The sequence below is a fragment of the Vulpes vulpes genome, chromosome 12 (assembly GCF_048418805.1).
Source record: "Vulpes vulpes isolate BD-2025 chromosome 12, VulVul3, whole genome shotgun sequence".
In the NCBI taxonomy this organism is placed as follows: Eukaryota; Metazoa; Chordata; class Mammalia; order Carnivora; family Canidae; genus Vulpes; species Vulpes vulpes.
Window position 1 is genome coordinate 149,995,272 of NC_132791.1, and position 18,541 is coordinate 150,013,812.

Below are 18,541 nucleotides of genomic sequence, written 5' to 3' on the forward strand. Positions count from 1 at the left end.
CTTGGCTGTCAAATAAACTGCGTGGCGAAATTCTTCCAATGGGTGAATGCAAAAGGGATTCTAAAAGCTATTTATGTCTCTAGGAGGCCTAGGCAGAAAGTAAGTACAAACCCAAGGCAAATCTGTACCAAATCAAAGCAAAATTATACTTACTCTGTGACACTCTTACTAGCTCAGTCACACTAAAAACACCTGATGTGACAAAACTGTCCTGGAAGCCCAAATGTCCTGGGGAAACAAAAACAAAAGAAACAGTGTCATAAATAGAAGACATTTGACAACAGAATTCTAAATATTAGTTTCATTGTGATTAAAAAAGGCAATGTCTAATTTCATATTCTGCTCTAGTTAGAGTTTATGTGGGAGGGTACAGTCATTTAGTTACATAGATGGTTTTTTGGTTTGAATCTGAGGGCTATGGAAAGCTATGACACAACTGGGTGATTTCTGAAATGGTTTAAAAAAAAAACTCAACAGGAAATCTGAAACAAAAGAAGATTTAAAATAAATGGCTACCTTGGCTGACCTCTGAGACCTTAACAGCTGGGATGAAAACAGCCTACCTAGGAATCAGTCAGGATACCTACATTCCATAACAATTTTTAAACATTATTCTCTAAAGAAACATCTGATCAGGATTAGCTATTCATTCATTCAAATCAAACAAGATTTAAAGATGTTCTCTTCATTTTTAGAGGTATCAAAGGGTGAATCTTTAAAAAGCCAGACCAGAAAAAGCAAGCCCTAGCCCTTGAAACATGAAAACAAGTCCTTCTGAGCACCAATGAAAATTTAGATTTGTTTTGAGAACAAGGGTTTTTTTTTTTTTTTTGTGAGTGGGTGGGTTGAGTTTTTTTTTTTTTAAGAAAGATAATAAACCAATGGTTCAAAATGACAATCTCTGAATTTCGCATCTGCTTTATTTTTGCTGGATATAATGAATTTCTTTAAGATATCTGCAGTTACATCTCTTATTCACTTGCTTATTTATTTTTATGGTACATTCTGGAATATAAAACTTATAAATAGCTAGGAGTACATAATTTATGATATGTTATCTCTCTGCTTCTCAAGTTTTTTGATTCTGAGTCTTAGGTAAAATCTAGTTCAGACATGTCTATAAAGTTAGCATAATCACCTGCTTTAAAAATAGGGCCAAAGGAGAAGTTGGGTGAAGGGATTTTTAAAATAATTGTCCTTTGAAATAAGAAACATACTTTTAAGAAATGTAACATAAGAAAACAGGTCAATTTGAATATATAACAATGCCCGTAAGTATTGACAAAAAATAGATTTTTGCTCATTACTAAGGGGAAACAAATTTACCTATGGTATAGTTAACACATCAATAAATTCATCAAATGTCATGCAAATAAACACATGCAACAAATTACTATGTTTTGAAGAATTATAAAGGTACCCTCAAATTATTCTTTTTCTGACTGTCTCAGGATTAAGAAAGGTTTTTTTTTCTGAATTTGAAATTTTTTTCAGTTAATTTTTATATCAAATACCATCTATGATGTTTTAGATAAAACACAGCTCTAACTTGTAGGATTTGCAATAACTATAAATTGCTTTTTAAAGTTAAATGGCAAACTTTCACTTGAAGACGTGCTTAAGAAATTTCACTTCTTGAAACAACCCCCACCCAGGTCTTTGGTTGACTTTAACTTGGTAAGCGCTGGAGGTGTCATTTCTTGGATAAAGTCACCTGATAAATAAAAATAAGCAAATAAATAAAAAATTCTCTAAAGTCGTCTTGTCAAAACCGATGAGAACATCTCTTTCCATTTTTACCTTGACATTGCATTAATCCCACAGGCTATAACAAAGCAAATTCAACCACAACATACGTTAAGTTTGACTTAAGACACACCTAACGAGAGCAAGGAAATGCATTGTTAAATGGGAATCTCAGGGTTGATTTCCAGCTCTCGTTCATCTCTGCAGCTCTTGCTTGCGGGCTGATACTTGTTTCAGTTCCAAACTTTGAAATTCCTTACTTTATGGACAACTTCACAAGAATTTCTGTGCAGAGTGAATGTGAACACGTGTACTTCAATCGTGCCACTGAAAAAAAGCAAGCACTGTGTTTTGAAAACTGAGTTTAGTTTGGTTGCAAGGACTAGGGAGGAGGAAACACCTGCACGCATCCATTCCAATACCACCTCTGGATTCGCCCTTTGCTTCTGTCCATCTCTAAGATGTGGTTTCACCAGGGTTTGTGCTCAATGAGTATATTTCCTAGTTATTTCCTCTGTTTCCATGATCTGTTACCAGTCTTGACTCTGATATTCATGAATATCAGAGTACCGTTTGTTTCCTGCACTGCTATATTTAATGCCTGAGACAAAGGTTGGTAAGAGAAAATGTGTTGAATGAGTGGATGGATGGCTCTACAGGCCAATGACTCTCACATCTTTGTCCTTTGCCAAGAGCTCTCTCAAAATGTTTACTGGATATTTCTACCCAGATGGCCATGGGTATCCCCAGATCCAACCTGTCCAAAGCCAAGCTCATTTTCTTCTCCTCCCTAAACCTGTTCTGACACTGTGGAATTACCTACTTCAATGAGCCATCCACCAACATCTTGCTTTCTATGTTTTGGTGTCATCCCTAACTACTGCTTCTTACAGAAATCCACAGCCAACAAATCCTGATTCCATTTTTTACAATTTCTTGACTCCAAGTACATCTCCATTAACCCTCCCCTGCCCAGTGCCAAGTCTGTGGCTCAGGCTCTTCCCAATTATTACAGCCTGATGGGGCAGCCTCTTAACTGTGTTCTCTGTCATCAGTCCTATCGTCTCCTTAGTATACTGTCCACTCTGCAGCCAGATCTGTCTCAACAATGGGCAAATCTGAAGGCTCATTCATTTATTCAACAAATATCTACTGAACACCTACCGTGAGCCAGGCATAGTGCTAAGGGCTCAAGATAGAGTTCCTACATTCAGGGAATTTACGGATTTACAGTCTAGGATTAGAAACAGATGAACACAAAAAAACAAATGAATTATTTAAAAAATTATATATGACATAAATGAAATGAAGAAAATAAATAGGAAATACTTTAGAAAGTGTGGTCAGGGATAGTCTCTCTTAAGAGCTGATATCTGAAAGATACTGAGGAGACAGCCAGGAAAAGAAGGGGAAAGAGCCCTTCAGGCAGAGGGATTAGTGTGTGTAAAGGCCCTGGGGTAGGAAAGAATGAGATCCTAGAGACTGAGATAAATCTAATGTGTTCAGAACTCACTGGCCTGTCAGAAATCTTGCAAGGGCCCCACAGAGAATTTGGGGTACAGTACAAATTCCATTACATATCATCCTGACATAGTCTCTATCTTCCCTCCCAGGCTCATCTTTTTTTAAAGATTTTATTTACTTATTTGAGAGAGAGCACAAGCATGGGGAACAGAAGGCAGAGGGAGAAGCAGGCTTCCACTGAGTGGCAAGCCCATTGCAGGCCCCGATCTCAGGACCCTGAGATCATGACCTGAGCCAAAGGCAGCTGCTTAACTGATTGAGCCACCCAGGTGCCCCTCTAGGCTCATTCAAAAAAATATTTTCTCTCTTTCTTCTGGCCCTACCTGTGGGCCTGAGGAAATACCTGCTTCACCATGGTTGTGGTTCACTCCTCTCCCCACACTGATCCCTCTTCCTGGGACGTCTCTGTCCTTCCTGCTCTTTGCTTGGCCAACCTCCTACTTGTCCTTTAGGACTCAGCTTTATTGTCATTCTCTCAAAACCTTCCCTGATTACCTGCACTGCTGGCAAAGACTGTTTTTCTCAATCCTGACCAGGTGTACAGAATACACCTCTAATCTAGGACCTAGCACATTGAACTGTAATTTTATCTTCTTCTCGTATTAGACTGTACGCCCCTTGAGAAAGAACATCTTCTGTGCCTCCAGGTCCTAACACAGTGCCTGGTAAGCAGTAAGCACTCCAGGGCTGTCTCTGAGGGAACACAATCCAATTTGAGCTCAAGGATGTTTATTTTCCTTTTTATAGAAATGTTGACAGAACTTATTTTTTCTTTCTCTCTTTCATCTCTAGCAATACAGTATGACCTAAAATGGAGCCAATGTACATCTGAAAACTATTAAAGTGAACAATCCAAATAGTCCCTCCAGACTAAATAGGACAAGGACTGAAGAGACAATCCATTCAGGATGGAGCTTCCCATCAAGAAGGTGCCATCAGGTTGTCTGATGAGAGATGATGCCTAATATGGTTTCACTCATACAGGGAATATAAAAAATAATGAAAGGAATTATAGGGGAAAGGAGAGAAAATGAGTGGGAAAAATCAGAGAGGGTGACAAAACATAAGAGACTCCTAACTCTGAGAAATGAACAAGTGGAAGAGGAGGTGGGCGGAGGGATGGGGTGACTGCGTGACAGGCACTGAGGGGGGCACTTGACAGGATGAGCACCAGGTGTTATACTGTATGTTGGCAAATCAAACTCCAATAAAGATACACATATAAAAATAAAGAATAAAAAATAAATAAATCTTTGATGTTTCAACATAGTTTTTGTTTTATTAGTTTAGATTTAATCTGAATAATTGTAAAAGTGAAAAAATTTTTTCAAAAAAAATAGGAATGCCTAAGAGGTTGTCCTGTTGTTGTGACTGTGGTCCTATTTTGGGGGCCTGAGTTAGAACAGAGTTAAAGGGAAGCATGATTTAGTGGACATAAAGTACCAAAAAAAAAAAAAAAAAAGAGTCTAGTCCCAAGCTTCAACTAGGATCTTCTGCGATCCTGGGAAAGTTGCTGCAAAAATCACGATTGGATCCTCCTTGTCCTCTTGGCAACCTGCTCCCTCACACTGATTTTCATAGAATGCGTGTAATTTAGGAGGTGGACCATATGTGACTATACAATAATTGGAAAAATTAAAATAAAAAGTAGAATGATTTCACAAGTCCTGATGTGACCATCTCCTCTGTGATGTGTCTCTGGGGAAAGGTATGTGTAAACACTCCATGTAACTTTAAGGGACTATGAAACTGGTTTTGTTCCTTCACCAATTATTTGGAAACCCACTGGTGAACTCTAGAGGAAGAAAGCAATGAGAAATGAAACCTAAGAAATGATGGAAAAAGTGACACGTCTAATGTAATTACTAAGCAAACTTGAGCAGATTAATATTTCATTCTTGCTAACACAAACCAAATCATAAAAATGACTTTCAGGGAAATAACACTAATCTGGCTGTTCTACTTTATTGCAAGATGAGAGAGAAATGGAAAAGAAAATAAAAAGGTCAATTTCAGTAATTCTGAACTTCGATGTTCACATTAAAAGATTCTCAGTTGGAAAGCTGATTAAACATCCCTGAAAGGTCCCAAGACTTAAATTTTGAATACAGAAACGAGTGCAAAACATACTTTTGTGAAGTTAGTCTTAGCGGAAAACCCAGATTTTGCAGCAATCTCTCTCTTCAGTTCTGAACCACTGTTCAGGAGCAACTGTATCGTAGCTTGAAAGGAGGGACAGATCCTTTTTCATTTTATATAAAATGGCTAAAAAAAGTTCATTCCCTGAATGAACTTACTCAATGAATTCCCAATTAGAGTACAGATTTCAATACCCTGCAGTCAATTGTACTCACGATGGGGAGATGAGGCTTTTGAAGAGAGGCAGAAATATAAAAAGCTAAATTCTTTTATGGGTGGTTAGGAAAAGCAGTTCTATCTTTACCTTGATGATATCAGTAGTTATTATGGAAAATGCCATTATATGGGAACCAAATCTCATCTCATGAAGGAATTGCACATCTATCTACCTCATAAGCAGGAAAGGAAAAAAGTTCAATTTGCAGAGACAGGTCACCTTGCAGAACTGTTCAGAGGTCGAAGGGAAGTAACAACTCAGGACAAACCACCCAGAGGGTTGGCCTTGGGAGGAAGTTGAGTGTCCGTGAGTCAGAGAATGCATTTGAGGAGGAACACTGACACACTAGATGGTGCTTTTGTTTGTCCTGTTGGGATAGCAAGGGGTTCTCAGCTCTAAATGATCAAATCTCCTCTGGCAAATCAGGATGCAGACAAACCACAACACACAGGTCATTTCATCAAAAAGAATGCATCTTTATTCTATTCTGCCCTTGGTGAATCAGGTTTCATTACCAGGAAGAGACAGGCCAATGACCAGGCCTTTCCATGCTTGTGTGTCTGGGCTACACCAAAGGAAAAGGAGCCCACTGCTCTCATGCACTTATATTCTGCAAGTATTGGAGCTTACTTGTGATGTGCAGGCCCTGGGCTAAGTCCTGAGGATGCTGCTCTCACAGAATTTACATGCTCATCCTTCTAAAGGAAAGTCTCCCTTCACCACACTGCTCCTCCCTAGAATCTTAATTTCTCCTTGCCTAAACTCCCCATTGGCTTAGGAGCCACCTAAGGAAAGGGAACATTGAGTAGAATGTCTGCTCCATCAATACTGTTGAGTAGAACTTCTGCTCTACTTGCCTCATGTCACAGCCTCTTTCTACCTTATGTGGATGTTATTTGTTTATCTGTTTTAGCTCTGTGCTCCTACAACAAACTCTCCACTCCTACAACAATTTCTTGATCTTACATTCTCTTCAGAGCCCAGAACAATCACTTGGTCTAGGCGTGTAATAAATATTTATTTAATGATCCAGATGAGTGACTTGAGATACCTGGATTTAGTAGCCCTCTAAAGCACAACGGAAATAATGATTAGCTTACCTCCAGTGATGCCTTACTTCTGTCCTCTTAATTTGGAATATCTTTTAGAAAATAAGTTTTTAAAGGAGGTGGTATTCCATTAAGCCCAAATTCTAAATTTTGGTCCCATTTTTCATGACTCTACAGTGACTATTTAAATCATTCTGCCATTCATTGATAATGAGATATTATTTTTAGAATAATACCTAATATTACAAAAATGCCAAAAATTCAGACATCTACTAAAAGAATGCAGTAGCAATAAAAATAACATAGATGTTCTCTTTGTGTAATTAATCTTCACCGTGGTGGAGTTTTGTTCAGTAGTCTGCTCACAGTAAACGTTAAAAGACTGACATACATAGTTGGACTGGCAATAATCTAGGAAATTGTGCCTGAGAACTTGTAAAATAAAGAAATGGTATTTGCTAACCACTAATATGAAAGAGGTGTTTTAAGATTCTCAGATGCAAAGGGTTATTATAAATGCATTTGTACGATGGTTATGATTGACATCCTGGTTTATCACAACACATCAAGGAATTATCTCTAGTATGGGAATGATGTAGTCTGAGCTGAAGAGGAAGATGAGTCAAGAAATGATTTTTGGAGTATGTGTCATGGGACTTAGGTACTATTGATTCCTTTTGTTGCTACCCTAAATTTCCCTGCCCTGCTCAGGTATTATTCAATACAGGTACCTAATCTGTGTTTTTAGTTTGTTTGTTCTTCCATATCCATAAAGTCAATATTTGGTTTACCGCTTTCATTCGTCAAATAAGTATTGGAATCCTATCACGTGGCAAGCACAGTCCTAGGCCCTGGAGATTCGGCAAAAATAGCACAAGGTATTTACTTTTGGAGGGGTAGGGACGATACATTTCCAGTTAAGAAAGATGTGGACACCAAGATTTCCAGTAGCATATTTATCTAAAATTGGGTCTTTTTATAGTACTTTTCTAGGAAAAGACTAGTGGAGATTACTGTAACATCCTATGCCGAGTCTGCTGGTTGTCCACGCACATCCATGATTGACAGCTATAGACCATAGTTCCCAGCCTCTTTGAGGAGTGGTCACCCCTGGAAAGTGAATGGAAGTGAGACAATCAACTTCTACCCAACTTGCCTGAAAACAAATTCCTGCCCTAGGCACTCTTCTTCCTCTTTTTGTGAACTAGAACAGTTTCAACCACAAAGACAAGGACAGAGCCCCTGGGATGGCAAAGTAGTACAACAGAGGGAATGTGGGACCCTGAATGACAGTGTGAAGCAGAAGCACCCTGTCAACTTAGCCTGGTCATCTGGAAGAGTCGCCAAAAAGAAAAAAAGACTTTAGTGTACTTAGACCACTGTCTGTTTTCCCTTTCTCTTTGTTATAGCAGGCTACCACTTACCTTAACCAATGTAAGCGCCAACCTTTGCTTTTAAAATCTAAAGTGTCACAGAAGAGCAGCCAACAGGCCAATTCCAGTATGTCAACATACTTTTCTTGGTTATTATTTTTTACATATGGATGTTTTGAAACTGGGCATGAGTTTACAAATGTGCCACACTCCCCAATACTCTTTATTATATTTCATTTATTTAATGATCTGTAAGGCCCCTGTAGGCACAATAATTTGGGACACCTGTTGGGCATTTTCTCTCCATGTTAATCTACTAGCAATGGTAGGGAGAGAATGAATGGATGGTTGGTGTCTTTTGTCTAATTAAAAAAAAAAACTGTGAGTATTTCATGATTTCTTTGAGAACTAAATTTAGACTACTGTATATTTAAAGCCCTTCAAAATCTGTCCTCTAGTACACCTTTCTAGTGTTTAAGGTATATTTCCAATACTACCCAAATATAGACTCCATATGCGGCAGCCAAGATGTCCCACCTGCTATTCTCCAAATTTTGATATGCTCTATCCTCCATATTAGAATTCACATCAGTACTTCCCAAAATATGTTATGTATAATAGTTCTCCCAAATGCCCCACAGCAAATAAATTTTTAAAAAGGATACAAATATATGTAAAATAAAGATCTCCACAGTTAAGTAAGTTCAGAAAAGACCATCACACCCACCCTTGGAGAATGACAAGAAATATTTACATGTTAAAGCCTCTGAGAGTTCCTGCAACAAATAAAGTTTTTTAGTATTCTTTAACTCACGACTTTCAAAAAAAATTTGACAAGGACCCCATTTGTTTTTGGCAAATATCATTCTTTAGATAGATTGTTCTGCAACTTTTCCTGTTTTCCCCATTTGGTTTATGTACCAATGTGCTGAGGTGAAAGTAGAATCTGAACTCTTCAGGCTAATTCACACTTTAATGCAAGGCCCAAGGATGCTCTGCATCTTTACTTGCAATCATTCTGACATATCTAAATTAGGAAAATGGATCAAGCCAGTAACAGATGTTATAAAGGTGGGCTATTTTAAAAATTTATCCCCAGCACCTCTCTAGATAGTATTCATTTTCATCAAAAATATCCTTTACCTGCCATTTATGTGTCTGGCACTGTGCTATGCACTTTGGACATTTTAGCTCTAATTCCTGCTCCAACTCTGTGTAGTTAGCAATAGTCTGATTTTACTGAAAAGGAAGCTTATGCTCAGAGAGGTTAAGTGACTTGCTGAAGGTCACACAGCTAGTGGCAGCATTTAGGATTAGAATATAGGTTCATTTAGTTCTCTTTGTATAATAAATGTTATTGCATTTTAATCCATCATCTATAATACCAGAGACTTGATTTATTCAGTCTAACCCAAAGGACTTATATCTTTTCACCAATTCCTACACTTAGTAAGAGAAGAGTAGTTTTTCATTAAATTAAATTTGATTGCTCAATGACTTCACATAAAGAGGGTTTAAGAGTTTGAGTTACAAGGATTAAGCACTTAATTAAAGGACTATGTCTAACAGATAGGAAAAAATCTAAATAAAAAGTGAAAAGCAAGTTTTACTTATTTGCATGTTTAGAAATAGTGAATGCATGACAACATGGAATCAACTGGAAGCAAAGAGATCTTAAGGATCACCCAGCACCAGAGTAATTGTTGTATTGTAACAAAGGCTTTTAACAAAGTAATGAAGTGTGATTTAAAAAATAATTCATTTAATAAGTTTGCCTTCTCATAACTTCTATTTACCTCAATTTTATCCTCTGGAACAGGCCAGAATAAATTTAATCCCTCTTGTGTTTTGCTACCCTTCAAGTATTTGAAGATAGTCCCTTGGCCTCTAATTTTCTGTCCTCTTGGCTAAATAGCCTTTCTTTCATAGTTCTCTCATGTCAACAAATTAGTTTTCCTACTGTCCCTAAACATTTAGAATCATAGATTTATAAGGGATATCATAAGCAGAAATAGATACTTTGCAAGTGGACCCAACTACAGAGTAGTTGTGTATAAGGACAGAGAAACACTTGCTGTACACAATGATTTTTTTTAAGCACCATTAAAAAAAAAAAAAAAAGACTTTGCAGGGGATGCCTGGGTAGCTCAGCAGTTAAGTGTCTGCCTTCAGCCCAGGGTGTGATCCTGGAGTTCCAGGATCGAGTCCCACATCGGGCTCCCTGAATGGAGCCTGCTTCTCCCTCTGCCTATGTCTCTGCCTCTCTCTCTTTTTCTGTGTGTGTGTGTGTGTGTGTCATGAATAAATAAATAAAATCTTTAAAAAAAGAAAAAGACTTTGTTTCATGTTATAGCAAAAGTAAATTCCAGTATCATTAGCATAATAAAATCAGTAATTTTAAATACTTTAAGATTAATTTTGTCTTTTAATGTACTTAGAAGTATGTTTTTAAAAGATTTTTTAAATTAAAATTTCTGAACTGACAGATTTTTAAATGACTATTGTTTTTAAGTTCTGAATCAAAGTTTTCTTTAAACCTGGACAGTAATAACTGGTAATCTACAAGTGGATCAAACTATTTGTAATAGCTTCAGTTTCTAGTTATGAACTCTTACACACACTGGAGAAAAAATAAGGAAAGTTATTCTCTAAATACATCAGAAACTGATACCTTAATTGAAACAGAAATAAACTGGATCACCCGAAGGCTACCCTGGATTATGGGTGTAAAACAGCAAAAAAAAAAACCCTTAATGTGCATTGTCCTATTCTTCGTTTTTGGGTTTAATTTACATTGCTGAGAAACATTACAGAGAGCCTTGCTTGCTAAACCACCTGAGGACACATCCAATGACAAGGAAAGAAAATGACCAGGGGCCATGTGCTAATTTTAAGACACTCGGCACTGATGTTGTGTTCACCAAGCATGGAAAGGAAATCATTGATGAGCTGAAGCAATATATTTCAAAAGAATCCTTGCAATTATACTTGTCCAAGACTACAAAAAGCAAAAAAAAAAACAAAAACAAAAATAAAAACCAGCAGGTAGATGCCACTTTCCAAATATATAATAATATTAGTTAACATTTAGAACCACAAAATACAAAGTGCATTCATCTTTTTAAAAGTCATTTGCTCCATGCAATTCTTGTTCTCACCCGGCAATTACTTAATTACTGATGCCATAATTCACAGCATTTATTAAATTATAGACTCTATATTATACATTTCTGCAGATACTACACCATGCCACAAATCGTGTGGGCCCCTATACTTTGAAGTTTGCTGGCTTAGCACAAACACAAAGTATTTTAGAAGTACCAGAAAATTCTTTGTGAATATATCAGAATGAATTACACTGTTCAGGCCATGTCGTGTTAGCACAATGGAGAAACACTTTTAAGACTTTAAAGTCATGTAATACAATTCTAGGCTGGATTTTTCTTGTTAAAAAAAGTAGAATGGGAGTGATTGGGAGAGAAAGGGGCCAATATTTGACAACAGAAATCAGCATAACCTTTTAACTGCAGCAGCCATGGGTGACTGCCCTTTGACCTTAAAAGATTATGTGGGATTTCAATGACAACAGCTGGAAGTGAGCATGTGTGAATAGAGAACACGGATCTGAGGCCTGGTACAAAAGACTGCACAATCTCTGCCCAGATCGGAGTGCTGATTAGAAATTGTTTCCTGGTCCTGGCTTAATAGGGTGTGATAATGAAAGGTTTTTTTTTTTTTTTTTAATTCTTCCAGCAAGAAAAATCATCAGTAGATTTCTTCCATACCCACTAATCCCTTCAGCCCCTCAAATGTTGTGGGTTTTCATATGTAACAGGCCCATCCTTCTATGGATACCGTTTAAAACCAAACTTTGTTTTACCACCTACTCCTCACAGACAAAACTACTTTGAGTTCTTGAGTTCTCTCCTGAGTTTCAAAATAACCTCCACTGTGGTGTTTTTCACACAGGCTATGATTAGTTCTTGTTTAAGGATGTGTCACGCAGAGACACATGCGTGCACACACACACAAATGAGAGCTCAGTGAGAGTGGGAACTGTATCTTTCTCATCTTTTTAATTCTACCATGTGTATGGTGTACACCACATGGTGGGTCCTCACTCCATGTATGACAAATAGGCATCGAGATGAAATATTTATTCTCAACCACTCATTCTTTTTACTCTTCTTGAGATTATTACACACACACACATTCAATAATTTCTTCTTTTTCTTCAATTTCACATATTCATGAGCAATTTTTTAGTGAAGTCTACAGGTGTGTTTACCCAACAAGCACATATGAAGAAGGTAAGTAATTATTTCCTTTCAAAGAGAAGGTAACTCAACCGAGCAGATAGATTTGACTGCTTGCTGAACGTGGGCATTTCAATCCATAAGACTCTCAATGAATAATATCCATTGAGCTGCAATGCACCTAAACCCACACAGATGCAAACTCCAATTCCTACTCATACTTGCTGACATTGCTCTGAAACCACCAGAATGATGCCACATGATTACTGAAAGGACATTGGGTTATGACTCATTTGTGTTGTTTTGGTTTTACCATACACTCTATCTTAACTTCTATTGCTCCAGATTTTGCTAACTCCTCTAGCTCTGGATTTTGCTAACTACTCCAGTTTCTATATCAAATTAGCAACTCCTTAGCTTCAGTAGGAGGTGGCCTTTCTTTTAAATGCAAATAATACCTTGAGTAGGGCAAAAACCAACCTGGCTGTGTGGTATGGGACAAACAGAGGCTGGTGAAACTGGCTTGCAAATCAGACATGGTTGTCTGCTTATATCCTTCTATAGCAACTCTAGATGTTATTCCAAACAAGCCATGGGTCAGACTGTTTTTCAGAACAGACCAAATCCATTTGCCGTTTCAAAATTCTATAAACAGAGTATTAAGGAATTCAATTCCCACAGCAACTATATGAGCATTGGCTTTGGCTTTATGGGAGTTTCTGCCAAGCTCAGATATTTGTAGAACTATCGGTTTAGAGTGTCCTTTGCAACTCAGAGCAGAAGGGACTATTGCTTGTGATCTCAGTTCACTTTAAGGACTGGGTCTTGCTGGTGACAGGTATACATGATAAATGTTCCAGAAGGCTGACCTAATTTCCGTTGAAGTGAGTGTTTTGCTAAGAACATTCCCTCAAAGTGTCAGCTTGCAACCAAGGATTCAGCCTGCCAGTGTCCATTCTTCTCAGCGAGTTATTACCATTGCTTATGAAAGTTTGCTCAAAATGAAGCTAATTCTGCCTCACTGAGCAAGCTTCTCCAGACTTACTTTTGAACTCAAATAAGTTATATATCTAATTTAAAATAAGAAATTATCAAACACATTCAGTTTCATAGTTTTTAGTAATTTTTGATCAGAAAAACCAAATAGTCTAAGTACAAATCAAGGCAAACTTGCAATGTATTTCTTTTCTCTTATACAGGGATTAATATCTTGGCATGTCCATTTATCTTGTCCTTCAAAACTTACATTTGCAAGGTATTATTTACATATAAAATAGCAGAAGGGACAGTAGTAGGGAAGTTAGAGTCCTAAATATTTTAAGTCTCAGTTTTTTTCATCTGTAAAATGGCACTAATGGGTTTTACCTACCACAAATTTGTTAGGAATAACAAGATAATGCACTTATAATGCTTAGCAAAGAAACTAAGACTCAGAATGTGTTAAAAAAATGGCAGCTACTCTTATAAATAATAAATATATTATATATCATAGATCTTGAATTCTATAGGAAACTAAAAACAAACAACAGGTAGAAATAACTATGTTCTTCTGACCAGAGTAATAAATAATGTAGCTATTCACAGAAAAGTTGTATAAATAAATAATAATGCTAGATAATATAATTTTGTGTTAATTTCTGAGTAAAAATAAAACCATTCTCTAAAGCAAGTAACACAAAATTTATTGAAAGCAAGTCCTCTGGCATTTCTGAAGTTTTTCTAAAGTGCCACAGAACAGTACTTAGTATTCATTATTTTAATAAACAGAGTTAAATTTTAGAAATCAAGTTCTAGATTTATTTACAAATGTTTAGAAAAATATAATTATTTGTAATTCCTAATATAATTTTAAATATAAATCTATTCTTTAAATGTGCAGTGGCCATCTACATGGGCCAATCATTAGCCTAAATACGGAGACACAAATTTTGGCCTTGTATTTTGGGGGTAATAACTATAGATACTCAACCTAGAAATGAACTCTAGGTCAATTTGTTTTCAAGCAGATCAAGGTTCATCTAATTTTTCAATAAACAATGTACAGGCATATTTAGAGAAAGAGGAAATTTTAAAATGGCTGGGTTTTTGTTTGTGGGTTTTTGGGTTTTTTTGGCCTTTATTATTTAAAGAATTTGGTGTGCTAAAAGTTCTTATTGGTAACTACATGAATGCTGTCTGTTCTGGAAAATAGGTATTTAGAAATCTAATTTTGTTTTTCAGTATTTTTCACATGAAAACTATTTAAATTTTTTTAAACATGAAAATATTTTGGGTGGTATAAAAATATACAAAATAAGCAATTTTAATCTTAAATGTAAAAATACCTCTTTGAAATGAACAAGTCTAGGGCCTCCACATTTTAGCTCCTCACTTCAATATAAATGGAGAGCCATCAGAAAGCATCATTAAAGAAAGGGTCTTGATTCCTAACTGCTTTAAATCAATGCTAAAAGAATTTGCCCTTTTAGGCAGAAGAATGATCGACATGTTTCACTTTACTGACTTTGATCACTGAAGCACTTTATGATGCAGGCCATTTCCTTCATTTTAGGGAACAGAATCTTTGTTTGACTCACAGAATGGACCAAGTACATCTTCTACTCAGCTTTAGCTAAGTCAGAGCACTGGAGTTCTCGGAATTTCTTCTATGTTTCTCATCAAACAATACCAGCATTTTGAGGGGGGACTCATTCCAATGTTCAGAACTCCTCTGTATGCTGGAGGACACCCAGTATCCCTGCCCTCCACCACTGACTGCCCATATCCCCTCCTTGTCCAAGAGTGTCCTCACACATTCTGAACACCCCTCCAGAAGGGCTCCCTTGGTGAAGCACACTCTAGGGTATAACACTTGTTGCCTTATGGATTTCATTAGGTATTTAATACTACGCAATTCTGCCCACAACTGAACTGGCTTATTGTCTCTATAATTAGAATGCAAACTCTTACAAGTCAGAATATTACAATTCTTTCCAAATTCCTCTTCAACCCCAATCACGCCCTCTATCCTTCACCCTTACCAAGTATCAAGTTCAGGTATTATAGTTAGAAGTTGATTTTTAAAAATTAATTATATTTGAACTACTCTATGTTTTGTTGTTTTGTTGGGGGGGGCTCATACATATGGTCTGTAAATACAAAATATGCATTTTGGATTTTCTGGAAGGGTCCTGATTTCAAATATTGGCTCATCAGTCTGTATATATATGTGAACATATTGTTCAAGGCTCCCTGATCTCCTCTTGCTGCTAAGAAGAAATGTTCACTGTTAATAAATTCTCGGGAATCACATAAATAGTATTTTGTTTGTTCACAGCATCACTCTTGAATCTAAAGGTACACAGACTCTGCAAAGATATAAAATAACATGTAAAGCTTGAAAGTAAATATTCATTCTGCTCTCTGCACTCAATGAAGGGATAGAGGTGAAATAAGAAGAGAGACAAAGCCAAAATGACCCAAGTTCTTATTGCCAAAACCAAACCAACAACACTCTGAAAATAAACAGGAAATAAAATTCAGCAACAACAGGCTGCATACTGTCAACCAATCAGGAATTCAAATGAATGCCTTTGTCTCACTGCTTGTTCAGAAGGAGGGCAGGTCCTATGGCTCTAATATGTTTTTCTTTTCTCTAATCACTATGATACTTTATTGAATACCTGTCATTCTTCCAAAAGTAAGAGTCAAGGGCAGCTACTCAGTGCCAGGTCACATCAAAGTCCTTCCGGTTTGTGATCACCTATTGCTCAATTTCTCTCCTTAACACTAGGAAATCTATAAAATCTTCCTAAGGTTGTGGAATGGTCACAGACCAGAGGTGAGAACCCTGTGTGCACAGATGCATGCGTGTACACATATATGTACATGTATTTAATTTAGTTCACTTTCTCAAAAACTGAGACAGAAGACAAACACTTCTTTTTGGTCAGATGTAGACTGTCAGAAGCACTTGAAATAAAATATTTTTCACTAACATAGGCATTTCTGGCCTTCAGTGTTGCCATTAGCAACAATACCAAGAGGGGTATGATTTGTGGCTAATCTGAACATGGAGCCCTTCTGGACACAGCTGGGGAAGCCAAGTGCATTCTGCTCTATTCTACAGTAAATTGTTTGGAAATGTCAGTAAGCTCAATGGCCAATTCTGAGGCTCCAACCACCATCAAGAGGGTTAGGGAGAGGCTGAATGTGTGTGTGTGTGTGATTTTTTTTTTTTTAATGTGCTTTAACTATAAACTTCAAGTTTTCTCTACTGCCTGATTCGTTCATTCAATAAATGGCTATTGATGCCAATCTACGAGCTAAGTATAGATGACGAACTTGGAATAAATATCGACATATCCCCTGTCCTCAAGGGCTCACAGTCTAGCAAAAACACCCTTTAAAGAACTAGCGAGAAGACCTGATTCACCTCTGCAAGACCCAATTCAAATGTCACCACCTTTTGATTTCATTTCCGTATCCTTAGAGCATCACAGACCTCCACATTGTAGGCTCAATAAATATTGATGACTGCCTGAGAGGAGAAGATGAAAGTGTAAGACGCACTTACAGGGATCAACAAGGATAATCCTATAGCCTAGGGAGCCAAGTGCATACGTTGAGAGTAGGAGAGGCAGCAAGTACTTGTGTTAGATGATAGCAATAGTGGATGATATGGCCAAAATTTGATTAAATAATTTTGACAATATTCTGTAGGTAGCAGTAAGTCCTGAGTCATAATTTAATATATCATTGTCAGAGAATATTTCTATAGCTTATTATTTATTTTTATAAGTCAGACATGGCTCTTGTTCAATTTGTGATCTTAACTAAACGTCCATGAACTTATCCAAAGAAACATCTGGTGAATACCTATTCTGTTCCAGGCAGTATGGGAGGCATCAAGGTGCACCTCTTTGAAGGTCAAGTATAGGGACAATTATCATCCAACAGGATATGACTCTGTTAATGGAAGTAGGTTCTGAGGGCACAAAGTCTAGGGAGGGTTGGGGAAAGCTTCCTGGAAGACCAGTGATGGTTTATATAATCCCTAATGACCAGAATGTGGCATGGTCTCTTTGTGCCTTTAAGAATAACAATACAGTGACAACAGCTAGTGTTTGCTGAGAACTCACTGTGTGCCAGCTACTCTTCTCAGCCTTTTCATGTGTTCTTGCTCCTCTAATCTTCAAAGTGCCATGAAGTAGGTACTGTTATGTCCTCATTTGACAGATGAAGGAACCAAGCCACAGACAGACTGAGCAACTAAGTGAAGATCACACAAAGAGTCATGGGTAGAGATGGGATTTCAAATCAAGCCATCTAACTGAAGAACCCATGTCCTTAACTGTGGCACTACCTTTAATTGCATGAATAAGAATACCTATTTCAGAGGCCCAGGCATTGAGGAAGGGCTCAGGAGTTGATGGTAAGATTATGAGAACTAGTATCGACATCAATATATATATACACAAATCCCTGATCCACAGATCTAACTACAGATTTTTTCCCCACCAGATGATGGACCCAGTAGATTCTACCCAATCTGAAATTCAGTTTGATACTCAAAGGGAAGTGTTCCCACCAAACAACACTGTGTGAAGGTTATTTCTTCCATATCAATACCACTAAAAGTACAATCTCTCAAAACAATTTGCATCCTTCAATACCACTTCTCTTCTACCTCTTCCCCATATATATGGTTTTGATCCATCCTTGCACTTTTTACTTAATTGACCATATTTTTTTTCCTATGTGAAAACTTAAAGCTCTATTACTTTAAGAGTGAAAGCTGTGACTGAAAACTGGGGGGAAGAGAATTATTAAGAAGGTTTTATTTTTTGGTTTATCAAATGAAACCTGTATAGAATTCATCTTATTATAAAGAAATCCCAATTTGAATTTTTTTTTTCAAATCAAAATGTTGGGGATGGGGGTCAGCAGTGAATTACAGAATGCCACTCAGAACCACAATCTGGAAACTCATCTTGCATTGCCAATCAAGTCAGGTAATAAAGGACTGTTATAAAGAACAACCTTGGTAATACTGACACCTCTATTTTTCATCTGAGACCTCATTAAGATATGTAGACACTGCACTTACAAAGGTCTGGTATAGACAAAAGATGAGGGGGTAGATTACAAATCTCTTGGTTGGCCATGGCCCCATCTCCATGAACTCTACTTTCCAACACCCAAAGTATAAGCCAACTGTGTACCTACAGTTGTGCTGTGACTCAATACTCCCAAATG

General features: G+C 37.1%; 1 protein-coding gene across 12 annotated transcripts in view; it reads right to left on the reverse strand.

Annotated features, from left to right (window-relative positions):
- The window catches only part of NFIA (nuclear factor I A), a 576,588-nt gene that overhangs the window by 126,658 nt on the left and 431,389 nt on the right, over window positions 1-18,541 (reverse strand). For all 12 annotated transcript variants that reach the window (XM_072730767.1, XM_072730768.1, XM_072730766.1 and 9 more), the window contains one exon: window positions 154-228. In XM_072730767.1, the coding sequence (XP_072586868.1) occupies window positions 154-228 (75 nt within the window). The remainder of the gene's footprint in view (window positions 1-153; window positions 229-18,541) is intronic.